This window comes from Panthera pardus, unplaced genomic scaffold, assembly GCF_024362965.1.
Source record: "Panthera pardus isolate Hobbes unplaced genomic scaffold, ASM2436296v1 HiC_scaffold_2, whole genome shotgun sequence".
NCBI lineage: Eukaryota > Metazoa > Chordata > Mammalia > Carnivora > Felidae > Panthera > Panthera pardus.
The window spans coordinates 94,761,226-94,784,094 of record NW_026526765.1 but is presented as its reverse complement, the minus strand read 5'-3'; the positions used below and the strand labels follow the sequence as shown (position 1 = coordinate 94,784,094).

Sequence of the window (22,869 nt, the reverse complement as noted above, 5' to 3'; positions counted from 1 at the left end):
CAGTTAGGCCCTCATTGTGTCTCATCTTAACCATTTAGGAGTCTCCTTACTATTGGTTTTGTTGGTTTTCTGATTAATTTTCCATGTTGTTGCCAATTTTTTTAAAATCATGAAGAGATTTTTAAAAACCATTTTTGTAAAGGAAATATTGTAAATATGTTATTGTAAATCTGGGAGTATATAAATGGTCAGGTAAGTAAAGATATTACCTAAAACGGGTGCCTGTGTGGGTCAGTTGGTTAAGCGTCCGACTTCGGCTCAGGTCATGATCTCACGGTCCGTGAGTTCGAGCCCCGCGTTGGGCTCTGTGCTGACAGCTCAGAGCCTGGAGCCTTCTTCTGATTCTGTGTCTCCCTCTCTCTCTGACCTTCCCCCATTCATGTTCTGTCTCTCTCTGTCTCAAAAATAAACATTAAAAAAAAATTTAAAAAAAAAATATTACCTAAAACAGGTTGCTATATGTACACATAAATAAACTTCTTTAGAATAGGGAGTATATCTTATATTCCATTTGTGTCTTTTTACTGTACATCATAGAGTTTTGGCACAGTAAGTACATCTTAGTTGATTGAAATGGGAATTATGTGCAGCTTCAAATGCCATGTTAAAAGGTTTCATTTACGTGGGGCGCCTGGGTGGCTCAGTCGGTTAAGCGGACGACTTCGGCTCAGGTCATGATCTCGGGGTCTGTGAGCTCAAGCCCTGCATTGGGCTCTGTGCTGACAGCTCAGAGCCTGGAGCCTGTTTCGGATTCTGTGTCTCCCTCTCTCTGACCCTCCCCCGTTCATGCTCTGTCTCTCTCTGTCTCAAAAATAAATAAACGTTAAAAAAAAAAAGGTTTCATGTACAGTATTTGCATTATATCTTTTATAAATTATTGGATTCTATTATTATTTAATTATCTTTCCTTTTTTGCACCTTGTAGGCACCTCAAATGACATAATGCTTAGTAGTACACTGGTATACATAGAGATACTCTGTAAACATTTAATGAATTCCATAATTTTTTTAAAAAATGCTGGTTTTTTTCCTAATGAGAGACTATTTCTAGGCCTTCTAGTTCCTGTGCTTTAGTTTTTTAATATTTCTATATTCAGAATTCCTTCAGTACTTAAAAAAATTTTTTTTAATGTTTATTTACTTTTGAGAGAAAGAGAGAGAGAGAGAGAGAGAGAGACTGAGGTGTGAGTGGGGGAGGGGCAGAGAGAGGGAGACCCAGAATCTGAAGCAGGCTTCAGGCCCTGAACTGTCAGCACAGAGCCCAGTGCAGGGTTTGAACTCATGGACTGAGATCATGACCTGAGCTGAAGTCGGATGCGATGCTCAACTGACTGAGCCAACCAGGCACCGCCTCCCCCACCCCCCACCCAATTTTTTTTTAGTGTTTATTTTTGAGGGGGAGAGAGAGACAAAGCGTGAGTGGGAGGCAGGGGCAGAGAGAGAGACAGAGAATCTGAAACAGACTCCAAGTTAGGATCTCTCAGCACAGAGTCTGATGTGGGGCTCGAACTCACAAATGGTGAGATCATGACCTGAGCTGAAGTCCGATGCTTAACGAACTGAGCCACCCAAGCGCTCCTTAAATTTTTTTTTAATGTTTGTTTATTTTTGAGAGAGAGAGAGACAGAGCATGAGTGGGGAGGGGCAGAGAGAGGGAGACACAGAATCTGAAGCAGGCTCCAGGCTCCGAGCTGTCAGCACAGAGCCCGACATGGGGCTCGAACCCATGCACCATGAGATCATGACTTGAGCTGAAGTTAGACACTTAACTGACTGAGCCACCAAGGCGCCCGATCACCTGATCTTATAAATAATTTTTAAAACTTTGGAAATACTGAGGTTTATTCTTTGTGTCATAAAGTTCTGTAGATACTGACAAATGCTTAATGTCTTATATTCACCACTATAGTATCATATAAAGTAGTTTCGCCACCCTAAAAAATCCACAGTGCTTTACTTTCAACTGCCCCCCACCCAAACTACTAGCAATCACTGATGTGTTTATTCTCTTTGTAGTTTTACCTTTTCCAAAATGTCAGTTAGAATCATACAGTAGGTAGACTTTTTAAGATTGGCTTCTTTCACATACAATACATATTTAAGGTACGTCCCATGTCTTTTTGTGGCTTGTTAGCTTATTTCTTTGTATCATTGAATACTATTCCATTGCATGGACGTATCACAATTTATTTATCTGTTTATTTACTGAAGGTCATTTTGGATGCTTCCAAATTCTGTCAGTTGTAAAAGAAGCTGTTATAAACTTCACATCTAAATTCTTGTGTGGACATAAATCTTTAAGTCAATTGGGTAAAATACCTAATAGTATGATTGCTGGATCATATGGTAAGACTATGTTTAGTTTTATAAGAGACAAACATTTTTCAGAGTGGCCGTACCATTTTGTATTCCCATCAGGAATAAATGAGAGTTCCTGCTGAATAGCATCCTTGCAGCATTTGGTATTGTCAGTTTTTTGGATTTTAGCCATTGTAATTGATGTAAAATGGTATCTCATTGTTTTAATCTGTAGTCCCTAAAGACAAATGACGTTGAGCATTTTATCATGTATTTATTTGCTGTGTGTCGTCTTTGGTGAGGTGTCTCTTTGTGGAACTTTTGCCCATTTAATTGGATTGTTTGTTTTCTAATTATTTAATTTTAGGAGTTTTTTGGAGATTTAGATACAAGTCCTTTATCAGATATGTGTTTTGCAAATGTTATCTCCCAGGATATGGCTTGTCCTCTTATTCTCTTAAGTGTCTTTTTCAGAGCATATGTTTTTTAATTTTAAAGTCTAACTTCATCAGTTTTTTTAATGGATCATGGTATTGTTATGATCATAACCAAACTCATAACCAAACCCAAGGTTATGTAGATTTTTCTGTAATGTTTTCTTCAAGAAATATTATAATATATTTTACATTTAGTTCTTTATCCTTTTTAAGTATGTTCCTGTGTAAGGTGTAAGGTCCATATCTAGGTTCGTATTTTTGGCATGGGATGTCCCATTTTTGGGATGTCCAGTTTTCTCATCACCACTTGTTGAAAAGACGAGCCTTTCTCCTTTGAATTGCCTTTGCGCCTTTGTCAAAGATAATTTGACTGTATTTATTTGTGTGGGTCTATTTCCAGGATCTCTATTCTTTTTATTTTTTATTTTTTTATTATTGTTTTTAATGTTTATTTTTGAGACAGATGGAAACAAAGCGTGAGCAGGGGAGGGGCAGAGAGAGAGGGAGACACAGAATCTCGAACAGGCTCCAGGCTCTGGGCTGTCAGCACAGAACCCGATGTGGGGCTCAAGCCCATGAACCATGAGGTCATGACCTGAGCTGAAGTCAGATGCTCAACCGACTGAGCCACCCAGGAGCCCCGCAGGCTCTCTATTCTTTTGCACTGGTTTATGTGTCTTTTTTTTTCTTTTCTTTTTTTTTTTGCCAGTACTACATTGCTTTAATTATTATAGCTTTATGAGTCTTAAAATTAGAGTGAGTTGTCCAAATTTGTTCTTCTTTTTCAGCGTTATGTTGGCTATTCTAGGTCCTCTTCCTTTCTGTATACACTTTAGAATTCTGAGTTTCCTGAGTCCTACCAAAAAGCTTGCTGGGATCTTGATTGGGATTGCATTGAATCCAGAGATCAAGTTGAGAGGAACTGACATCTTAACAATATGGAGTGTACCTATCCTTGAACGTGGAATATATCTTCATTTAATTAGGCCTTCTTTAATTTTTTTCATTCGTATTTTGTAGTTTTCCACATATGGGTTCAGTATGTATTTTGTTAAATTTGTACCTAAGTATTTACTCTTTTGATGTGCTATCGTAAATGGTATTTTTTAAAATTCCAAATTCCAGTTGTTCCTTGCTCATGTATAGGAATGCATTTGATTTTTGTATATTAACCTTGTATCCAACATCCTTGCTATATTCACTACTCTATTTTGGGGGGGATCAGTTTTTGGGGATTTTCTACATTGAAAATCATGTCATTGCAAATAAAGACAGTTGTAGTTCTTCCTTTCCAAATGGTGTACTTTTTATTTCCTTTCTTACTGCAGTTTCAGTACTGTGTTGAATAGGAGTTGTGAAAGAAGATATCCTTTCCTTGATCCCAATCTTTGATTGGAAAGCATCCAGTTTCTCATCATAATGTATATAATATTAGGTGTAGGCATTTTGTAGCTATTCATCAAATTGAAGAAGTTTCTCTCTGCTCATAACTTGCTGAGGGTTTTTATCATAAGTAAGTGTTGAGTTTTGTCAAATGCTTTTTTTTTGCATCCATTGATATGATTATATGATAATTCTTTAATTTGTTAATGTGATATTTTCAGAGGTTGAACCAGCCTTGCATACCTGGATAAATTTCACTTGATTGTTCTGTTAATTTTTTTATACATTGTTGGATTCTACTTGCTAATATTTTGTTGAGGATTTTTATGTATGTGTTCATGAGCAATATTGGTGTGTAGTTTTCTTCTTGTAATGTCTGTATTTGGTTTTGGTATTAGATTAATACTGGTCTAATCAAATGAATTAGGAAGGATTCCCTCTGCTTCCTTTTTTCTGAAAGAGATTGTGGAGAACTGGTATTATTTCTTCCTTAAATATTTGGTAAAATTCACCAATGAAGCCATCTGGATCTGGTGATTTGTGGAAGGTTACTAATTATTGATTCAGTTTCATTAATAGATACAGGGCTGTTTGGGTTATCTGTTTCTCTTTGTGTGAGGTTTGGTAGCTTGTGTCTTCCAAGGAAATGGTTTATTTCATCTAAATTATCAAGTTTGGAGGCATAGAGTTGTTCATATTTCCTCATTTTCCTTTAAGTTCATATTATCAGTAATTTTGTTTCCTCTTTCATTTCTGATATGGTAATTTGTGTTTCTCTCTCTTTTTTTTTCTTTTTTCTTTTTTTAATTTGAGACAGCATGTGTGAGCAGGGGAGAGGGGCAGAGGGAGAGAGAGAGAGAATCTTAAGCTGGCTCCATGCTCAGCATGAAGCCTGATGTAGGGCTCAATCCCATGACTCTGGGACCATGACCTGAGCCAAAATCAAGAGTCGGATGCTCAAGCTACTGAGGCACCCAGGTGCTTCTCTCTTTTCTTGATTAGCCTAATTTATCAGTTTTACTGATTTTTTTTTTTCAAAGAAAGGAGTTGTTGATTTCACTGATTTTTTTTTTTCCTATTTCTCTGTTGCTTTCCTGCTTTTAATCTCATTGTTTTCTGTTCTAATCTTTGTTATCTTTGTTTCTACTTGTTTTGCTCTTCTTACTCTCCTTTTTCTAGTTTCCCAAGGTGGAAGCTTAGATGATTGATTTTTAGATCTTTTTTTAAACATATGCACTTAAGTTATAAATGCCTCTCTATGCACTGCTTTAATTGCGTCCAACAAGCTTCACTTGAATTTTTAAGATTTTTGCCATCAATTTTCATGATCACTCCCTGCCCCCCCCCCCCGACATATGTTCCTTATTTATGGCTTCCTGTTCCTGTGTCATATATGCATTGCTGTTTTTCTGAGAATATTAGTTTCTTTGAAGTTTTCTTCTGTTTCCTGCATTTTTCTCTTACTCCAAGTTCCTTTTGTTTGTTTTGGTGTGTGTGTTTTTGTGCACTATTGTATATGTATGATATAACCACAATTTAAAAATGGAAAATGGGTTGACTGGGTGGCCCAGTTGGTTAAGCATCCGACTTCGGCCCAGGTGATGATCTCGTGGCTCATGCATTTGAGCCCCGTGTCAGGCTCTCTGCTGACAACTCGGAGCCTGGAGTGTGTTTCGGATTCTGTCTGCTCCTCCCTTGCTCCCTCCCTCTCTCTCTCTTTCTCTGAAAAATAAAATAAAATATTTAAAAAATTTAAAAATGGAAATAAAAGAAGTAATGTGCTTTGTTAAATTAGGATGACATGCCATTATTATTGAAAATTGTTCTGAAGTTTACCTGTTTCCAGAATAATTATTGTTTTTTAAAAAAAAATTTTAATGTTTTTATTTTTGAGACAGAGAGAGACAGAGCATGAACAAGGGAGGGGCAGAGAGAGGGGGGAGACACAGAATCCGAAGCAGGCTCCAGGCTCTGAGCTGTCAGCACAGAGCCTGACACAGGACTCAAATCCATGGACTATGAGATCATGACCTGAGCTGAAGTTGGATGCTTAACCGACTGAGCCACCCAGGCGCCCCTAATTATTGTGTTGTTTTTTTTTTAACGTTTATTTATTTTTGAGACAGAGAGAGACAGAGCATGAACAGGGGAGGGGCAGAGAGAGAGGGAGACAGAGAATCTGAAACAGGCTCCAGGCTCTGAGCTGTCAGCACAGAGCCCGACGCGAGGCTCGAACTCACGGACCGTGAGATTATGACCTGAGCCGAAGTCGGATGCTTAACTGACCAAGCCACCCAGGCGCCCCTAATTATTGTTCTTTTAAGGTGATCTTTTCTGAAGGGTCCTCTACCTTTGGAGTATAAAAGTTTAACTATAGAGTGGCCACCTGTGCATTTCTCTTTATTGAAATGGCTTGGTATAGGGGTTACCTGTATCTGTTGAGTTGTATTTTTCATCAATTCTAGAAAAATTCCTACCATCTTTTTAAGCATCCTTGTTTCATGCTGTCTATCTTCCTTAGAGGTCTCCATTCTTATGATAGATGACTTCTGCCATCCATGTCTCTTACCCTGTCATATGTCCCTCTTGTCTTTCTGGGCTGCCTTTTAGGTTGTTTTTTCAGGTAGGTTTTCTAGTTCATTCATTTTTCTCTTAAGCTGTGTCTAAGCTTTTTAACTCATTTTTAAAGTGTCCTTATTTTTTTCTGGACCTCAAGTGTTCATTTCATGACACTATCATAAATGGTTCTTATAAAAAACTGTCTCATTTTTGTCTTTTATCCCTCATTTCCCACTCTTATTCTTCACCCCAGGGAACTGTTCAGATGTGCTTAATAATGTATATCTTTTTGTTTGTTATGTATTATTGCAAATTTTATATTGTTGATTATGCTTTACAAAAGTAGCAGTATGGAACAGATTGGAAATTTTTTTTAGAAAAGGTCATTTACCAAAGACAGTGTGAGGAACGTTGCTGTAGAGTGTTCCACCTTCTGGATTTAGTTGATTGCTTTGTTTTGATATCATCTAACTTGTCTCTCTATGCTTGGATTTCCTGTAAATACGTGGTTAGTTCTAAAAGCTTGATTAGATTGAGGTTCAGTTTTTTTGGGTAAGAATATATCATATGCGATATTATGTCTTCCACATGAGGCACATAATGTTTGGTTCTTCCACACTTATTTATTTTTTAATGTTTATTTATTTTTGAGAAACAGAGACAGAGTGCAAGCAGGGGAGGGTCAGAGAGAGGGAGACACAGAATCTGAAACAGGCTCCAGGCTCTGAGCTGTCAGCATAGAGCCCGACGCGGGGCTCGAACTCACGAACTGCGAGATCATGACCTGAGCTGAAGTCAGACGCTTAACCGACTGAGCCACCCAGGCACTCCCTTCCATATTTATTGATAGTGAAATTGATCACTGGAAATCAGATGTGTTTGTCTGTTCCCACCATTATAAAGTTCTCCTCCAATCTTTCATCTAACACTTTAATTAACATCCATTGATAGCCATTGCCTAGTCTATTACTTGCATTAAGGATTGCAAAGAGATGATTTAAAAAATTTTAATATACATCTGCATTTATTACCTGAGATTCTTACCTAAAGAACTTTCCTTCAGCAACTACTTAAAGTACATTTTGTTAATAAAGGGAAGGATAAGTTATTGGCTCTTTTCCCTTAATGTATCACCTTTCAGAGCAATGGGTTTATGTCCTGGCAACCCTCTAATGAGTGGTGGTATTTGTTTTTGTTTTCAGTATCATTAAGATCTCTTTGTTTTTTATCTATTTGATTTGTGTTCAGTCCTTTGCAGGCTTAGTTAATTTGATGTTTGGTTGTCCTATTTAAGACAGTAGGAACCCCTTCAACTAGGCTCCTGTGTCCTTTTGATTTTATCCCATTAGTCACTGATAGATTTCTTTAAGGTGTCTCCAGACTTACATGGAGAAGTTCTTGACATAGATCAGAGATTTATCTGCTTTATTCATAAAACTAACTTTTAGTTTTTTTTATATTTCTCTTAATATGTTCATTTTCTATTTCTTTAACTCCTGTTCTTAGCTTACTAATCTTCAGTCTTTCTCCTATTCTAACATGAGGATCTAAAGCTGTATTTGAAGTACTGCTTTTGCTGAATCCCATAAGTTTTTACATGCAGTATTTTTATTTGTAAGTGGTATATTTTATATTACCATATCATATATATTATTTGATATAAAGTTCCTATAACTATTTTTAGCATTCACTTATGAATTCTTCTTTGATTATGTACCTTAAGTAACTCATGTCACTTAGATAAGTGTTTTAAAATTTACAATAGTGTAAATTTTAAATAGTGTGTTATGTTGTTAGAGTTGGTTTTCTTGTCATTTTGTATATAGAGAAGCAATTGCTTCAACTAAATTGTAAATTCCTCAAAGGAATTTATTTGTGTCTATTTCTCGACTATGTTTCTCGGTATGCAGTAGATGGCATAATATTTATATGTTAGAGAATTAAATGAACTTTCATGACTTTTTATTTTCTAGGCATAGAGAATTAAATTCTGAATAAGTCTTTAAGTAGGATGGACAGTTATTTTAAAGCAGCAGTCAGTGACTTGGACAGACTCCTAGATGATTTTGAACAGAATCCAGGTGTGTTGGTTTTTAATTTTTGTTACTAATGGAATTTTTAAATGTCTGTGCATCAGTTGTCTAAGATAGAGAGTACTGTTAGCAAATTTGGTTTTAGTTCTGGTCACAAGGTTATATTCTGTAAAGAGTTCATGTTTTATTATAACATGCTAGTTTATTCTTATACAGAATAGAACCAATAGCCAGAAATAGAAGTAAAGAAGCTAGTTTTGTCTACAGATACAAATTTAACTAAAAGACCTTTAAAATCAACATATGAGCCAGCTGAAAGCAACTTGAAAACTTTACATGAATTGGTATTTCATTACTATGAGAGATAGTGTTTTACTCACTTTATTATTTTTTATAATGATATTTTATAAAGACCAACCCCATTTTTTTGAGTTTATTTGTTTGCGAGAGAGAGCACAAGTAGGGGAGGGACAGAGAGAGAGAGAGAGAGATAGAGAGAGAGAGAGAGAAGGAACCCAGAGCAGGCTTTGCACTGTCAGTGTGGAGGCTGATGCAGGGCTTGAACACAAGAACCTTGAGATCATGACCTAAGCTGAGGTCAGACACTTAACTCACTGGGCCACTCAGGCACCCCTGTTTTACTCATTTTAGAATGAAGACTAGGAGGGGCGCCTGGGTGGCGCAGTCGGTTAAGCGTCCGACTTCAGCCAGGTCATGATCTCGCGCTCCGTGAGTTCGAGCCCCGCGTCAGGCTCTGGGCTGATGGCTCGGAGCCTGGAGCCTGTTTCCGATTCTGTGTCTCCCTCTCTCTCTGCCCCTCCCCCGTTCATGCTCTGTCTCTCTCTGTTCCAAAAATAAATAAAAAACGTTGAAAAAAAAAATTAAAAAAAAAAAAAAAAAAAAAAAAGAATGAAGACTAGGAAACTGGAGAGAGAACCAAGAAGTTAAATTGTTTTTCAGCTCTTCCTCAGTCTGGTTTTTATAGTGCAGCTGAGTTATTTTGGTTTTTGTGTGTGTGTGTGTGTGTGTGTGTGTGTGTGTGTGTGTGTGTTTAAAGTTTACTTATTTCTTTTGAGAGAGAGCACGCAAGTGTAGAGGGATGAGTGGGGGAGGGGCAGAGATAAAGGAAGACACAGAATCTGAAGCAGGCTCCAGGTTCTTGGCCGTCAGCACAGAGCCTGATGTAGGGCTTGAACTCATGAACTGTGAGATCATGACCTAAGCTGAAGTCCAATGCTTAACTGACTGAGCCACTTAGTTGCCCCTATTTCAAATGCAACTTTTATCACATTGTGACATTTGCATTGAATAGTAAAAACTCCCAAGTAATTTAAATAAAAATAATGGGGGGTGAAACGCCTGGCTGGCTCAATCAGAGCATGTGACTCTTAATCTCAGGGTTTGAGCCCCACATTGGGTATAGAGACTACTCAAAAAGAAAAAAATCTTAAAAAAATGTTTTGGAGGTTGTTACTGTTTGTAAGAAAGTAGTCTACCTCTGGTCTAAATAAAAGTTCAGTTTAGAAGTCTTAGAAAATGTAACATCTTTGTGACAATTTTAATTTGGCTCTCCTGAATAACATTGTATCTCTCTTTTAATTAGATGAACAAGATTATCTCCGAGATGTGCAAAATGTATATGATTCTAACCACTGTTCAGTTTCTTCAGAGTTGGCTTCCTCGCTACTACCAAAGGATCAACAATGCATTAATTGTTGTGCCTCATCAGAAACATGCTATGAAACAAATCAGATTTCTCCGAACAAAACACTTGAGGGACTAACTTCTATACAAAATGAAAAAAATGTAACAGGACTTGATCTGCTTTCTTCTGTGGATGGTGGCACTTCAGATGAAATCCAGCCTCTGTATATGGGACGATGTAGTAAACCTGTCTGTGATCTGATAAGTGACATGGGTAACTTAGTTCATGTAACAAATAGTGAAGAAGATATTAAACAATTATTGCCAGATGATTTTAAGTCTAGTGCAGATTCTTTGATTGGATTGGATTTATCTTCAGTGTCAGAAACTCTTCATGCCTCTTCAACAGACCGTGATAATAATACTGTCAGAGAGGAACAGAATGATGTCCACTCTGAATTACAAAATAGAGAAATTAGTGGAGCTGAAGAATTGGGTATAAAAGTAGATACAACACCTTCAGATTCATGTAATTACGGTGGAAAAGAGAATTTAAAGGATAAAAAGATCTCTAATCAGTTAGAACCAGTTGTTGATGGTTTTAACATGCCATCTGCTTTGACTCAACAAAGTTCTAAAATGTTTGATACCAAAGACAACCTACAACACAAGAACCAGCCATGTGAATTACTAAAAGCTGATAGCTGTTTGGTGGAAGATGAAGTAGACGTGGCAGTCATAGCTGCCACAGAATGTTTAAAAGAAGGAGACTGCATAAGTGTTGTGCCCTGCAGTGTTCCAAAAAATGAAGATTTATACTTACATGACTCAAATTCAAAAGATGAAAATTTCAAATTACCTGACTTTTCCTTTCAGGAAGATAGGACTGCTGTATTTGTAAAACAATCTGCGAAAGAAGACTCAAGAAATATAGGTCTTAAAGATAATCAAGATACAATCCAAGATTCCTCTCCAGCTTTACAGGTTTCAGATGAAGAGATCTATTCCTCATTGACCTGTCTTCCAGTACCTGGGTCTTTGTGTGGATCATTAATTGAAAGTAAAGCACATGGTGATTGTTTATCACAGAATGAACATAAAGATAACATACAAGACACAGTGACAGTCCATGAAGAAATACAGAAGAGTGTTATTCTGGGTGGGGAACCGTTGAAGGAGACTGATCATTTGAAACAGGAAAAATGTGAAAACGTAATTGAAAAGGTGGGAGATAGAAAGGAAGAGTCCAACCTTATGGTAATCAGAGTTGAATCTTTGGATTACCCTGGTAACACAAATTCTTCTACAGCTACAGAATCTCAATTGGAGCTTTCTGGTGCTGATGCCCCAGAGTTTCCTGATGGTTGTGAAGGTCTCCCTTTTTTAAGCACTGATATCAATGGGCAAGACTTAGATTACTTTAATATTGATGAAGGTATGAAAAGTGGAACACTAATTAGTGATGCTGAACTTGATGCCTTTCTAACTGAACAGTATCTTCAGACTAGTAACATAAAAGCCTTTGAAGAAAATGTGAATGACTCAAAATCTGAAATGAATCAGATAGATGTGAAAGGCCTAGATGATGGAAATGTCAGTAATACATATTTCAATGCTGAAACAGGAGCTACTGGGGAAAGTCTTGGTATTAATATGATTTGTGAAACAGTTGATAAACAAAATACAACAGCAAATGGTGGCCTTTCTTTAGGGGAAAAAAGTACAATTGCAAATGAACAAGGGTTACCTAACAATAAATCTGAGATTATGAATGAATTATCAGTCTCTGATATTAATAGTCAGTCTGTTCATGTTGGAGGGGCTAGACCTAAGCAATTGTTTAGCATTCCATCAAGACCAGGGAGTTCAAAGGAACCAGGTAAACCAGATGTTCCAAATATCCCTGAAAGTGAACCCAGCACAACAAATACGATTGTTCCAACCACTTGTACTACTGATTCTACAGCTGATCCTCAGGTTAGCTTCAACTCTAATTACATTGATATAGAAAGTAATTTTGAAGGTGGATCCACTTTTATAACTGTGGGTGAAGAATCTCTACCTGTAAACACTTGCAAAGAAGGCCTGGTTTTGGGCCTAAAACAACCTACTTGGGTTCCTGATTCAGAAGCTCCAAACTGTATGAACTGCCAGGTCAAATTTACTTTTACGAAAAGGCGACACCACTGCCGAGCATGTGGGAAAGTAAGTTATAAAAATCTTTGTTTTTCTTTTGAAACATTTATTTTTTTTAAACATTTATTTATCTTGAGAGAGAGTGTGTGCACGTGTATGAGCGAGTGGGTGGAGGGGCAGAGAGAGAGGAGAGAGAAAAAATCCCTACCAGGCTCTGTGCTGACAGCACAGAGCCCGACTTGGGGCTCAATCCCACAAACTGGGAGATCATGACCTGAACTAAAACCAAGAATCGGACACATAATGGACTGAGGTGCTCCTATTCTTTTGAGACATTTAAAATGAAATTTAATGTTACAAAACAGATTGATAGATGATTTAAAGTTTTAGTTTAAAATCATTATTTTTCACGTACGTAGAAATAAATAAAACACTTTCATTTTATAGATTGCTTGAGAATGAATAAATGTCACATTGTCGTTAGTATTACATACTGGGAAATAAGGAATACTAATTACTAGTTTTTATGAAATCTAAAGAATATGTATCTTTATCTCTCTAACATTTACACTTGAGATGTCCCAAATTCATTATATCCCCCTGGGTCCTTGAAGTCTTAATTTCAAGACCATTTTGCAGTTAGTGTTAGAGAGTCTATCTAGGGAAATACTGGGAGAAAGAAAAACAAATTGGTTGCCACAAGGTTCAGAATGCTGAAGCTGGCGTTGTTTGCATTCTGACTGCATTGACTCTAAACTCTAAGGGTTTCCTATAGAAATAACATTTAATTCTTTCAAATTTTTTATTTGTATTCATTTATTTTCATTTTATTTATTTTAAAGAGAAAGAGAGTGAGTAGGGGAGAGGGGCAGAGGGAGGGAGGGAGGGAGGGAGGGAGAGAGAGAGAGAGAGAGAGAGAACCCCAAACAGCTCCATGCTCAGCACAGACCCCAGTGTGACCTGAGCTGAAATCAAAAGTTGGATGCTCAACCGACTAAGCCACCCAGGCACCCCAACATTGCATTTTTTATTCAGCATTGATTTTCAGTATTGGGTTGGTCTCAGATCACCCCTCTTTTCTTTTAGAAAAATAATGACATTCTACCTTTAAAAGTTGTAAATAAAGGACCACAGAAAACTTTTTAAATTGTAAAGTTACTCATTAAAGAACATTTTTGTTCCTTTCCAATGAACAGAATTGACTTAAAGGAATTCCCCTTGTGAGAGATACAATTTTATTTTTATTTTTTTATTATTTAAAAAAAATTTTTTTAAGTTTTATTTATTTTTGATAGAGAGTGAGAGAGCATGAGCTGGGGAGGAGCAGAGAGAGAGAGAGAGAGAGAGAGAGAGAGAGAGAGCGAATCCAAAGCAGACTCTAGGCTCTGAGCTGTCAGCCCAGAGCCTGATGTGGGGCTCAAACTCATGAACCACAAGATCATGACATGAGTTGAATTCGATGCTTAACCAACTGAGCCACCTAGCCACTCCAGAGATATGATTTTAAGTTGCAGAAACCTCATTGAAATAAAACAAACAAAAAATAATTATTTTAATAACTATCTATGATTATGGTGATTAGAAAAATTATTTATATCATCAAAAAAATGGTGTTTGGTTAATTAGATTTTGGGCCTCCTCTCTCCCTGCCTCCTGTAGGTATAAACATGCTTGACACAAAACCAAATTCGATATTTTATTCTTTATAGGTCTTTTGTGGTGTCTGTTGTAATAGGAAGTGCAAACTGCAATATCTAGAAAAGGAAGCAAGAGTATGTGTAGTCTGCTTTGAGTCTATAAGTAAAGGTGAGTATTAACCTGACATATTTTCTTCCAGTAATTGAATATATCTTAAAAACAATTGGATTGTGACAAAGAAAAACTTCTTTATTTTCTTAAGGCGAGGACCTAGTGTTGACTTATCTGGCTTAGGTGGGCCATCCCACGGCTTGGTTTCTCTTCTTTTTGTTCTACTCTCACAATTAATACTACCAATCCGGAAAGGAAGCAGTTTCTGGAGTGGCAGTTCATTAACTTTTAACAGGTACCAAGTCCCTAAATGCTGCATTTCATCTGCCTATTTGTTTTGTCAACATTATTGTCATCCTTATCATCTTAATCTAAACTTTTATAGAATAGTTACTGTTGAATAGTATTTAGTGTTACACACTAATAGCATAAGGCAAGATAATTGTTCCCACCCTTTAGAAAATTATAATCTAAGATGGGAATAAAAAATAAGGTAGTAATATTTATGATTTTATATATAAATTCATAGAACTGTCACAGTATTAGCACATTTTGTCTCATATTTTTTTCCCTTCTCAATTTTAGAATTTTGTTTGTATGAATTTCCCATTGTTTCTGGCTCCCTAGCTTAGCTACCATTATCAGCAATAGTCTTGGTAGTCTTATTTGTGTTCTCACAGTGTGTGTGTGTGTGTGTGTGTGTGTGTGTGTGTGTGTGTGTGTGTTGTATTGTGCTTTTTCCCTCAAATACACATTTGCTCTTTTGAGTACTTCTTGGCATTTTGAAAGATTTGTTGACAGTTTAATTCCCAGCAAATATGACTTGGGACTTTTCAATACCAGACCTGTGCTTTTAGCTCAGGTACTGCTTCCCCTGTGAGCTAGGAGAATAAATACCTGATAATAATTTGTTTTTCTCTTTTGAATGAAGATAAAATTTTTCATCAGTTTTCCAAAAAGCTCTGATGGGAGTCTGTTAGCCTGAGGTAAGCTACTTTACTCCCTGTTGTTGCCCCTTGCTCTGGAAGATAACAGAGTGTGAACTTTTTATATTTCCATATTACCAACATTGTTTATGAAGAGGTTAGTTTAAGACTTTATAGTTGTCTTGGTTTTTTTCCCATGCTGTTTCAGTAGCCCCAGAAGACTGCTGGTGCTGGTGGTCAGACAGCCTGCTAGAATTCAGGAATAGAATTCAGGCTCCCACATAATTCTCTCTCCCTACTTGAAAAAAAATAAAATAGCCACTAATATTTGAAACATTATTTGAGTTGACATGTCAGAGTTTTAGGTGAACATTCAAACATTTTGACTGTAAGGTACCAGGAGAAAAGATGCAGTCATTAAAGAGACTCAGTAGGATTTTGGGATCATGCTTTGGTTTCTCAAAGAAAATATCTTGGAATGAATTTGGTTATTTAGTTATCTGTTTTATTTATTCTGTATGATACCTTCTAGAATATATTCTCACAGTTCTATTTAACATTAATTTATACACCACAAGAAAACAAACACAAGTTATTTTAATATCAACTTGAGGGTTGAAGATGGTAGACGTGACCATTTAAAATAATGTTATTAAATAAGATGAGAAAGATGGCTCAAGAAGGGTTGTTAGATTCCATAAGGATTAAGAAGAAAAGATAGTTTAAATAGAGATTATGGATAATGAGGAAGCTGTGCTGAGACTGTGTAAGTTTCAAGGAAGCCTGCTAGTGAGTGCCATTAGGTAGACTTGGGGCAAGTTGGACATTACTCAAAACTCAGAGTAAGATGTTTGGATTTTATTTGGTGAGGGGAAGCTGATTCATGAGAGTGCTGTCATTCAGTGGCCTTTGAGGAAGATGACTGTAGCAGTGGCAACATATCTAGCAGATTGGTTTGGAGAAATGCTGAAGGGAGAGCTCTCAGTGCCTGTTCTATGTTATTTGGATAAAAAATCATTCACCAACATTCAAGCAATATTTTGCATTTTGGAGCTCTAGCTGTGAAAGAATATATTTCCTGTTCTCGTGGAGCTTAGGAATGTGGGGAGAGATGGATAGTTAGGAAAGAGGATATCAGATGGCGATAATATCCTAAATGAAAATAAAAGATTATAAGAGGGATGGATAGTGCCGGATTGGTAACAAGAAGTAGTGTTTTTTAATGTTGGGCAGAATAAGGCTTTATGATATGACGTGAGAGCAGAGACTTAAGTGAGAGAATAAAGCTGAGAATAAAGTGAGTATTTGTGGAAGAACATTCCAGGCAGAGAGAATAAGAGCCAAGACTCTAAGCTAGGAGAGTGCTTATTTGACTTGTTGAAGAACAAGGAGGCCTGGTGGCTGGATCATAATGAGCAAGTGGGATCGTAGTGAGAGATGAGGTCAGAGAGCTAAGTGGGAAGACAGAGGAGGTAGGGATGTAGACTGTGTAGGGTCTTGTGAGCCACTGTAACAACTGGGATTTTCACTCCAGTTGGGAACCAATTAAAGGATTTTAAACAGGAATGATGTGATAGGATTTATGTCTTAAAAGAATCACACTGAACTGTGTCAAAAACAGACTGTAGGGGTACAAGGACAAAAACCAAGACAGTCATATTAAATAGCAGTTATTTCCTTTAGTAGATATCAAACATATGCTAAATAGAATATTGAGACAATTGGTAACTTATAGTGAAGTAGGGTGCTGCCAGCTGGAGTAAGGTCATTGTCTTTGCCAAGTGCCACTTCTTTTTCTTGCTTAGCCATTGAGTTCTTTCTCCTCACAACTTGAAAAAATAGATAATTTATCATAATTTACTTTGAAGTTCAAAAATATTTTAATATTTTAATATTTTTCCCCTTTATAGCTCAGGCATTCGAAAGGATGATGAGTCCAACTGGTTCTAATCTTAAATCTAATCATTCTGATGAATGTGCCAACATCCAGCCTCTTCAGGAGAGTCAAACATCCAGTATACCTTCACCTACAACTTTACCGATCTCAGCACTTAAACAACCAAGTGTTGAAGGTAATTAGAAGAAAATGCTGTGTTTTAGACTAAAGATAATTTTTAATGGAATTTTTCTAGTTTGATAGAGTCTAGCGAGGACTAGACTAGATATCAGAAGAAATTTAGTACGGGGAACTGGTAGGTATATGTGTTAGAAGGCTGGAAGAGCAAAAATGGCATGCTCAAGTGACTCAGAGATTGCTAACTGCAGGAAACAACCACTACCCATAGGGTTGGGGTAATGAACGGTGAAAGGCAGTATTCTAGAACTCAGTGCAGGAGTACCAGGAGGTGTTTGGTTCTCAGAACTGGGATTCAGGGCTTGGGGTACTATGTGGCTGGTATTGTGATTTCTGGGGGAGCACCAAGTGGCAAATCCTGGAACCATCAAGGGCTCTCATACAATTGGTGTTCAGTTGAGCAAAGGAGTGATCCAGGCTTGATATTAGGAGTACTGAAAATTGCATGGCATGCACGTGTATCTGGTGGTACTGCTGCTGTAAGGATCCTGGAAGGAATTGGAAACAATTCCTTCTCTTCCCACCTTCCAGTTTCCCACCAACACTATTGGCAGAACATGGTCAGAGCCAACCAGCAAGGGGGTCTGGGAGTTGCACTCTCCAGACTTTAGCCTGGCATCAAAGAGCACCTTATATAGAAGGGTGGCCTTGGGTTTGAGAGACAAGTAAGTAACTGGCACATCTCCCTCTCTTCAAAAATGTGTTTTTAAATGTATATTTTACTACAATAAAATGTTTTTAAAACGTATTTAAAAATCTTTGGGTTCTCTGGTCTTTTTTTTTTTTTTACAGCTGTTGTGGTTTAGGGTCTTCAGTAAAGCCTGTGTACATTTTTTTAAAATGTTTATGAGAGAGAGAGAGAGAGAGGGAGAGAGAGAGAGAATGAGTGGGCTAGGGGCAGAGAGAGAGGGAGACACAGAATCCGAAGCACCTCCAGGCTCTGAGCTGTCAGCACAGAGCCCAATGCAGGGCTTGAACTCACTATGAGATCATGACCTGAGCCGAAGTTGGATGCTTAACCAACTGAGCCACCCAGGTGCCCCTCAGTTTATCTCTTAATAGAGCTGTTTTCCATTTGTCATTATAACTTAAATAAGATTCAGAATATATGGTTGTATGTTATAGCTCTAAAATGAATAAATATACTTTAAAAATATTTACATATTCTAGGGGCGCCTGGGTGGCTCAGTCGGTTAAGTGTCTGACTTTGGCTCAGGTCATGATCCCATGGTTCATGAGTTCGAGCCCCGCATCGGGCTCTGTGCTGACAGAGCCTGGAGCCTGCTTCAGATTCTGTGTCTCCCTCTCTCTCTGCCCCTCCCCCGCTCGCTCTCTCTCTCTCTCTCTCTCTCTCACACACAAATAAACATTAAAAAATTTTTTAAAAATATTTACATATTGTCTTATCTTGACATCCTAAATTATTAAATTATAAAAGTATTGCAGATACATGAAAGATACCGTATTTAAATTTTTTTTAACATTTATTTATTTCTGAGACAGAGACAGAGTGCAAGTGGGGAAAGGGCAAAGAGAGAGGGAGACAGAATCTGAAGCAGGCTTCACGTTTTGAGCTGTCAGCACAGAACCTGGTGTGAGGCTCAAACTCACAAATCCTGAGATCATGACCTGAGCCAAAGTCAGATGCTTAACTGACTGAGCCCCCAGGCACCCCAAAAGATACCTTATTTAGAATGTCTATCCATAATGCAAAAGTTATATGTGATGCCAGTTTTCTCAGTGTTATCTGTATTATGTTCTAGAAGGTAGATGCCAATCTTTTGATTTTTATATTCTAAAACCATCTGGCAGCTTTTTTCATAACCTCCATCTGTGGATGCTTTGTAATAAAAGAGAACATATATTTACGCTGATAGCTAATTATTTTCTCCAAATTTGGGAGGGAAATATTAATAAAATCCAATATCCATATTATAAGAACAAAAATTATTATGCTTCTTTTGTTAAGTAAATTAAAAATAAGAAATGACCTCTGATGCACAAGTGATCTTGTTGCCCTTTTTAGACTTTTTATACTTCTTTCTGTTTTTCCATGTTTTTCTTTGCTTATCTACCATCCTCCAGTGTACTCCATTTTTCCACCTTGTGCTGTGGTCTTTAAATTTTATTCAGTTTTCACTCACTCCTCAGAAACGTATGCTTAGTAATACAGGCTTTAAATCTGCCCCCAGTGTCCTAAAGATATAACCTCTCCTGTCCACTTATTCTGAGTATGTAATTACCAGTGTTACTCCTTCCTTTTTTATGAATTAGGAAAAGACTTCCATTCTGGGTAGATAAATCATAAAAGGTCATTTCTCTAGGCCTTTGCAATCCTGAGAAGGCAGGTCTTGCCAATGGGTAGCAAGAAGCTTTTGAAATCACTTCCCGACCGATTTAGTATTAAATCATTGTAATATTACCAAATTCAAGTACTTTACTTTATAAACTGATCCTAGGATTATGCTCCAAAGAACAGAAAAGAGTATGGTTCGCAGATGGTATACTGCCCAATGGTGAGGTTGCAGATACAACAAAATTATCATCTGGAAGTAAAAGATGTCCTGAAGACGTTAGTCCTCTCTTGCCTGATATGCCCTTGGTAAGGAATCTAAAGAATGACTTGTTGATTTAATAAGATTTTATTTTAAGTATATTCTGTAGCATGATTATTATAGTACTTATTTTTTTTAATACTGTGAGCTTCCTAAAGTGAGAAATATATGATGTAGTGAATATATTTTAGATTTTACCTTTTTTAAAAACATTTATTTTGAGAGAGAGAAAGAGAACATGCATGTGAGAGGGAAGGGCAGAGAGATAGGGAGAGAGAGAATCCTCAGCAAGTTCCACCCTGTCAGGGCAGAGCCCAACATGGGGCTCAGTCTCACAAGCTGTGAGATCATGACCTGAGCAGAAATCAAGAGCCAGATGCTTAACTGACTGAGCCACCCAGGCACCCCAGATTTTACCTTTTTTAATGTCAGTTTAAGGTCATGATTCTCAGACTTTTTGCTCTCAGGATGCCTTTATGCTCTTAAAACTTACTTAGACCTTCAAAGAGCTACTATAGGTTATGTGGGTTATACCTAGTGATAATTCCTGTATTAAAATTGTGAAAAATATAAAAGTTAATTTAAAAATAAATTTGTCATATTAATAGAAGTAGTATTTTTATAGACATTTCAAAATAAAAGTTGAGTGAGAGGAATGACACTTTCATATTTTTGCAAAATTCTTTGATGTCTGTCTTAATACAAGATTCTCACATCTTCCATATTCAGTCTGTTGTGTTATGTTGCTTTTAGTTAAATTATATGAAGAAAATCCTAGGCCCTCACTGACTCCCTGAAAGGATCTTGAGGACCTCAGAGATCTCTGACTCACATTTTTAAAAAAATTTTTCCTAATCTTTATTTATTTTTGAGAGATAGAGTGCAAGCAGGGGAGGAACAGAGAGAGGGTGGGGGACACAGAATCCAAAGCAGGCTCCAGGCTCTAAGCTGTCAGCAAAGAGCCTGACGCGGGGCTCAAACCCACAAACCATGAGATCATGACCTGAGCTGATGTCGGACGCTTAACCGACTGAGCCACCCAGGCGCCCCCCTGACTTACGTTTTAAGAACCTCTGGTGTAACAAAATAGAACTGAGATTTAGTAATTTAATTTAGACTAATATGTGTTTAGTGATTTTCATACATTCAATAAAGTATCTGATAGTGGTATTTATGTTTGCATTTAAACAAATATGCTAGGTGTTAAATAAAAGATAAGTAAGACAGAATCCCAGCCCACTAAGAACTCTTATTGTAAAGTAGCAAAATATTAATAGAAGTGAGTATTAATACATGAAGTTGGAATGCTTTTACTCAGTAAACAAATTTATTGAGCATCTACTCTGTGCCAGTTACCTGATTTATCCTGGGTGTAGACAAGATTGTTATGTATCCTACTCTGTTTAAATTCACATAGCATATAAACCTATGCTTTTTTGTCAGGGTTCATGAGCTAGAATTTACAAATAGCCATAATTACCCAAAGTATGTTTCTTAGCTAACACCTACCCTCAATTGATATTTTAACAAAATAAAAGTTCTAAACAGGCTAGTAAGATTTACTTGAGTTCAAACTGGTTCTCATTTAATAATGACTCAGCTTTGGCCAGTTCAAAAAGAAAGGGGCTTTACTGAAGCCAGCTTGAAATGTTGTTTATTGGTGGTTACTAGTGAGGAATATACCTACCACTCTGCTTCCTAACCACTCCCCTCCCTGCTTTACCTGCTAATCTCTCCCTTGGTCCCCGCCCCACACCCAAGGCTTTTTGGCTATTGTCAGGAGAGTTTAGTTGAACTAAATTTGCTTAGTGTGTGATATGGTACAGGATCCTGAAGTTCTTCTTGCCTCCTTTTTCTAGTCTATAAAATTAAAGTCATTAACACCTACTGAGTATATGATATAGTAAAGTTAAGTCTTACTCTTCAGAATTTAAAGAAGCAAAATGGTACTGTTTCTTGGCAAATTTGGCTTCTGAAGAATTTCCGAGCCCATTTTGGTTTTATTTATTCTTGTTAAAAAGGTATCTTTGGTTATAGCGATTAACATTTCACAGTTGAACAGAGAATATGAACTGATGTGTTTTGTTTTGTTTTTTTAATTCCATATTTTACAGACAGTAAACACAGTGGATCATGCCCATTCTACTGCAGTGGAGAAAGCAAACAATGAGATAGGAGAGATTACAAGTGACATAATTCGGAGTCCTATTTCTCAGGTTCCATCTGTGGAAAAACTGCCTATAAACACAGGAACTGAGGGGTTACCTACTTCTTGTTCTTTTACACTAAATGATGATGTTTTTGCAGAAATTGAGGGACCACCTACTCCTACTGATGTCTTAGTTCACAGCAATTTACCTGTTGCTAGTACTTCGGATTATAGGTTACTGTGTGATATTGACAAGAATGTCTGCAATAAGATTAGTCTTCTACCTAATGATGAGGACAGTTTGCCCCCTCTTATGGTTGCATCTGGAGAAAAGGGATCAGGTAGGATAGCAGTTATTTAATTTTTTTTTTTTAACATTTATTTATTTTATTTTTGAGACAGAGAGAGACAAAGCATGAACGGGGGAGGGTCAGAGAGAGGGAGACACAGAATCTGAAGCAGGCTCCAGGCTCTGAGCTGTCAGCACAGAGCCCGACGCGGGGCTCAAACTCACGGACCGCGAGATCATGACCTGAGCCTAAGTCGGCCGCTTAACCGACTGAGCCACCCAAGTGCCCCTATTTAAATTTTAAAAGAGGGTTTTTTTGAAAGAATGTACTGGTGAATTTTGTGATGTATGAAATGTACTTTTTAGGCTTAGACAATTTGGTTGAAATATGTACTATGGCTTGGTATCTTAAGTTTACAAAAAGTCTTATTATGTGAAAACAAATTCTAAAAAGATCTGAACTTTTGAGTTGAATGGATATGATTCATTTATGACATCTTGAGTCCCTAATTTAGAATGAGGCAAAAGTCTAGTTCAACAGGGAAACTCATTGATTTTTAGTCCTGAAAATATTTCCATTGTGTTAGGGTTTTGTTATTTTTTCCCCTGCCCCCCTCCCCCCATATCATTTTTCTTT

The 22,869-nt window shown here is 37.2% G+C and overlaps 1 protein-coding gene across 5 annotated transcripts in view; it reads left to right on the top strand.

The window, feature by feature from the left end:
• ZFYVE16 (zinc finger FYVE-type containing 16) overlaps positions 1-22,869 on the top strand; it is a 53,898-nt gene that overhangs the window by 4,847 nt on the left and 26,182 nt on the right. For all 5 annotated transcript variants that reach the window (XM_019462886.2, XM_019462888.2, XM_053907240.1 and 2 more), the window contains 6 exons: positions 8,651-8,758; positions 10,314-12,559; positions 14,200-14,296; positions 17,076-17,237; positions 19,699-19,841; positions 21,909-22,284. In XM_019462886.2, the coding sequence (XP_019318431.2) occupies positions 8,689-8,758; positions 10,314-12,559; positions 14,200-14,296; positions 17,076-17,237; positions 19,699-19,841; positions 21,909-22,284 (3,094 nt within the window). In that variant the 5' untranslated portion in view covers positions 8,651-8,688. The remainder of the gene's footprint in view (positions 1-8,650; positions 8,759-10,313; positions 12,560-14,199; positions 14,297-17,075; positions 17,238-19,698; positions 19,842-21,908; positions 22,285-22,869) is intronic.